The 5,000-nt window shown below is 49.7% G+C and overlaps 1 protein-coding gene across 1 annotated transcript in view; it reads left to right on the top strand.

The window, feature by feature from the left end:
* The window catches only part of LOC125047775 (AT-rich interactive domain-containing protein 3A-like), a 247,410-nt gene that overhangs the window by 34,909 nt on the left and 207,501 nt on the right, over positions 1-5,000 (top strand). The window contains exons 3-4 of the mRNA XM_047646212.1: positions 1,513-1,830; positions 2,911-3,234. Of these exons, the coding sequence (XP_047502168.1) occupies positions 1,513-1,830; positions 2,911-3,234 (642 nt within the window). The remainder of the gene's footprint in view (positions 1-1,512; positions 1,831-2,910; positions 3,235-5,000) is intronic.

Here is a 5,000-nt window from a genome sequence, read left to right as displayed (position 1 = left end):
GAGGGAGAGGAGGGTGGGAGGGAGGGGGAGGAGGAGGGAAGGGGGGAGAAGAAGGGAGGTGATAATAGTGGAGGTGGACTGAGTGGGCGAAAGGGGGTGGCCTGGCTCACTGTATCTCCTTCCTCTTCTTTTCCTCTTCTTCCTCCTCCTCCTAATCCTCTTTCTCCCCTCTCTCCTCTTTCTTCTCTTCCTCCTCTGCCCCTTCCTCCTCCCCTTCCTCCTCCTCCTCTTCGTCCCTACTCCAGTGGCACAGCTGGTCGGTCGTCCGCGTATGTCTATTCTTGTGCCTATATCTGTCTGTTGCAGGAGTTGCAGCCTTCAGATTGTGTACTCGTGAGAGGGATGGAGATGGATGTGCGAATAGGGCGGTGGGGGTGGGGGTGGGGGAGTAGATGTGCGAATAGGGCGGTGGATAGGAAGAGAATGTGTGAATAGGGCGGTGGGTGGGAATGAATGTGCGAATCGGGCGTAGGGCGGTGGGAGATTGTAGGACGTGGATGCGAATTGGGCGGTGAGCAGTGGGACGTGTGCGGTGGGCGGCGGGCAGAGGATGGAATGCGGTGTCCTAGCCCTCGTGTAGTCAAAGGGTAGGACGGAGGGCAGATGATCCGTGGGCGGCGCAGTGGGCGGCCGTCAGGATGATGAGGATGCACCCGCGCGGCCCCGACCGGCCTGGGAATATCGCACAAACTGCACCATTAATGAATTGTGTTTCTATTTATCATCGGCGTGTCAATGGCGGTCGCGTGGCCGGGGCCAGAGGGGCATAAGCGCCGCCGAGGCTCTTGCAGCTCCGGGGCGCAAGGGCGGCGGGCGTGCTCGGGCGTGTGCGGGCGACAAGCGGCCGCATGACCAAATGAATGGCGGAACATGCACGCTGATGCAGCCGCGCGAGGGCCTAAGCCGGGGCCGTGGCACGGGGAAAGCGCCCTTGTGCCCGGGGGCGGAGGAGCGGCCAGCCGCCGGAGACGCCACATGCCCGGAGGACGCGGGGACCCTGATGGATACTTAAGATAACATACCGACCCAGCGGGGACGCCCGCGCCAGACAGTATGGTGCCCTTGGGGGGGGGGGGGGGGGGATCCTGTGACTTGACGCCCGAGGAAGTGATTCATTCCCCGAGATTCGTGAAGGATTTCGCTTCCTTCTTTTCAACCTCGGGACACATTATCAATATTACCTAATCTATATTACCTATATTATCATTATCATTATCACTGTCATTGTCATTATCAGTATTATCATTTTTATCGTTATCATTATTATCGTTGTTATCATTATTATTGTTATCATTATTATTGTTATCATTATTATTGTTATCATTATTATTGTTGTCATTATTATTGTTATCATTATTATCGTTATCATTATTATTATCATTATTAATGTTATTATTATTATCGTTATCATTATTATCGTTGTTATCATTATTACGTTGTTATTATTATCGTTGTCATTATTATCATCATTATTGTCGTCATCGTCCTCATCTCCTCCTCTCTCTCCCCCAGTCTGGTACCGACGACCGCGTGTCCGACATGGAGCAGGAGGACAGCCTGGGCCTGCCGGGCGGCGGCCGCGACAGCCCCCTGAAGCCCGGCGTCGGCGTCTGCGGGGGCGGCATGGAGGGGGAGGACATCCTGGCCAAGCTCCGCCAGCAGGTCTCGGCGGCGTCCCTCTTCAGCCACACCCGGGAGAGCATCCTGGGCGGCTCCCCTCCTCCCCCCGGCTCGCCCAACAACAACAATAACAATAATAACAATAACAATAACGGACACAACCTCTACGACCGCCTCCACACCCTCCTGCAGGCGAAGATGAAGAGGGAGGTGAGTACGGCGGCGCTGCAATGTTGTTGACATAATGCGAGCTAATTTTATGTGGTTAATGGTGATTATAAGTATAGCATTATTAATGATTAATTAGTGATAGTAAGAGATTATCTATTTTGAAAGGTCATGAGGTCACAATAGACAATAGTTATATACACAGAAAGAGAAGTAGACGGTGAATTGTAGCGTAAACAGTAATCCACGAATAACATTTACATGATTAAATGAAGGTGATTGTAGGCTATATAACGAACGATCGGGTATAAAGGCATAAAGCAAATTCCAGAAAGCTGGCCAGATAAGGGACAGCTGGTGCAAGATAGAACGGTGGAGGATAGAATAGGATAGATAGCCATTAAACATAAATTGGATAGAATAAAATACAATCCGACTGGTAGAGAGGGATAAACATGCAGGAAAAGGGCATCACCCAACACCCGTGGACGTCCTCCTGCCTCCTAGAGACACAAGTTCCGCTGATAGGTACATTGCGGGACGGGGGAGGGTATAGGGGCGAGGGGTAACGGTAGAGAGGAGGGGATGGGGTAGCTATGGTGCATAGGGGCTAGGTAGAGAGAGGGGGGGGGGGTAGAAGGCCAAACAGTTGCCCGAGGATGATCTCCGTTCCATAAAAGCTGATTGTGAGACATTAACAGCTGCGGAGAGACGGCGTTTTCTTAGCCGCATCTCCGGCCGACTTTTATAGGTCGTTTTGTCTTGTTCCGCGTCACCAGCTCGGCTCCGGACGCTTATCGTCGTCGTCTATTAAATGCCGCCCGATGGGGGACGCGTGCGGAGGGCACTCCTACGGGTCTTTGTTTTAGTTTTGTTTAGTCTACTTGTGTCTTTTAAATGTGTGCTTAATCACTTTTGGCGAATTTTTTGTTTTATCTTTTTATTTTAATTTTATCTATTCATTATGATGATGATTTTTAAAAATAGAAAGGCGTTGAATATTTTATTTCCACATTAGTTTCTCTCTCAGTTCTTACCGATTCCTCGAGAGATACGTTGGGTATTATCAGTGCCTGAGAGCCGTGCCACGAATGATGAGTGGTGTCTGTTTCTTTCCCGCAGGAGGACGGTGAGGGGGACGAGGACTCGCGCGACCTGGTGCTCCGGGCGGAGGCGCTGCAGAGGCAGAGGGAGTCGCTGCTGTCGTCGCCACAGGCGCTCATGAACGCCATGAGGGGCGGCGGGCCGCCCTCGCTGGTGCCCCCCGGGCCGCACCTGCCGTTCATCCCCAGCACGGTCGGCCTCCCGCCCACCTCACAGATGCCGCCCACGCCTGGGTCGGCTGGGTCACGCGACTCCTCCGGCAACGGCACACGCACGCCCTCGCACACGCCCGAGCCGCACCAGAGTCAGCAGTCCTGGAGCTTCGAGGAGCAGTTCAAACAGGTGAGTCGGCTTTCCTGTTGCCCGGCGTAGAGAGATGTAAAGATTGCGGAGTCGCTGTGAAGGCAGCCGCAGAATTTTCAGCGTATATATATATCCACGCCGCCCGCTTGCAATCGGGCGGCGTGGATATATAACGGAGCGATAATTACAGTGTTATCACATCGAAATCCAACGACAATAAGAGTGTTAATGATCAGGAACCTCCTTTCCTCCAGGAAAAAAAAAAAGTTTTTTTTTTATATTTCGCGATAAAGTGATTCTTAGTCAGTGATTGGTGGTTGATGGTTATTATACTTTGTTATTACAACTACATAGTATCCAAACGTCCACGCTAGTTATCATTTTGTTACACAAAATAAATGAAAATCGACAGATAAATTTGGGGTAAAATGTAATTGTTAATGTATAGTAAATTTATATTCCTCGTTATGCAGTAGAGAATATTTATTTATTCGTTTTATGACACGTTATTCATGCCAGATATGCATTTGGGAGACCTCTTTAGCATCTTGAAAAACAAATCTTATATTTAACGAGTCTGAGATTCTATAATCTGTTTATCGTAATTTCGCGTAACCACAGGAATCTCATTGTACAGAATTTCCAATAATCGATTCTGATTTGACCCATGTATCGTTTTCCAAAATCCTCATTTTCTCCATGTCAAATATGAAAAAAATCCTCTCATCTTGCGGCATAAAGTTCCTTTGCCACCTATTGAAACGTAAGAAATTTTCTAACTGTCCGCTCTTTGTGAACCGAGGCCTCCGGAGTCAATATTCTTAACCCGTTTTTTTCCCCTGTTTATCATCATCTACATCCAGGATGATCAAATTTCCCTCTGTCAGTGTTAGAAATATACGATAAGATGTAGATTCTCCTCGTGTCAAGATTGAGAAAGAAAAAACAAAAGAATGCGCGCTTTCTGATCCGGGTCTTAGTAACAAGTCAATATTTCTAATCCATTTTTTATCCCTTATTATCACATTCATCCGAAATCCTCGATGCATGACGTGTGAGTCCCGTTATCAATTTTATAAATAGATAATATGTAGATATTCCTGTATCAAATTGTTCAAGTAAATCAAAACAAAATCGAACAAAACATCTCAATCTCCCGCGCTTTCTGATCCGGGTCTCGGGGTGATAAGTCATGCAAATTGCTCCCGGGATGCGAAGGAAGGTTCAACCACTCGCCGGAATCCTCATACCTGAACCCGAACTCTCGACTGGTTGAGCACACATTAAGAGGAAGAGAGGGAGGGAGGGAGAGAGGAAAAGGGGGAAATGAAGGAGGGAGAGGATGAGAAAGACGGAGAGGGAGAGTGGAGAGGGAAAAAGAAAGAGGGAGAAGGAGAGGAATAGGGAGATAAAGAGTGTGGAAGAGGGCGATGACGTCCATGACGTCGGTCTGCTTCCAAAGTCATCATCCCATGGCATTTCTCGATCGACCCCCTCCCCCCTAAACCCCGGCCGGCCTTGTCCTCGAGGCCGAGCGCCAAGGCGGGGCCTCAATGCGAACGGAGAGCCGTTTGCCCTCGCGCGAGATGGACGAGTGATAACAAAAGGTCCAGTAATATTCCGGCGTGATGTGTTGGCAGTAACCGGATGATAGGTTAGGGTCGAGTAATAACAATCATTAAGGGAATGTTGAGAGTTGTCCATCAGCGCGGCGGCTCCCGGCAGCCAGTCACGTCGCTCGACCCGGCGTCCTGGCCCGCCATTGGCTCCTCGGCGCGGCAACCTTGCTATTACTCGGCCGGCTA

The sequence above is a fragment of the Penaeus chinensis genome, chromosome 42 (genome assembly GCF_019202785.1).
Source record: "Penaeus chinensis breed Huanghai No. 1 chromosome 42, ASM1920278v2, whole genome shotgun sequence".
NCBI classification, from domain to species: domain Eukaryota; kingdom Metazoa; phylum Arthropoda; class Malacostraca; order Decapoda; family Penaeidae; genus Penaeus; species Penaeus chinensis.
This window is presented reverse-complemented; position numbering and strand designations above follow the sequence as displayed.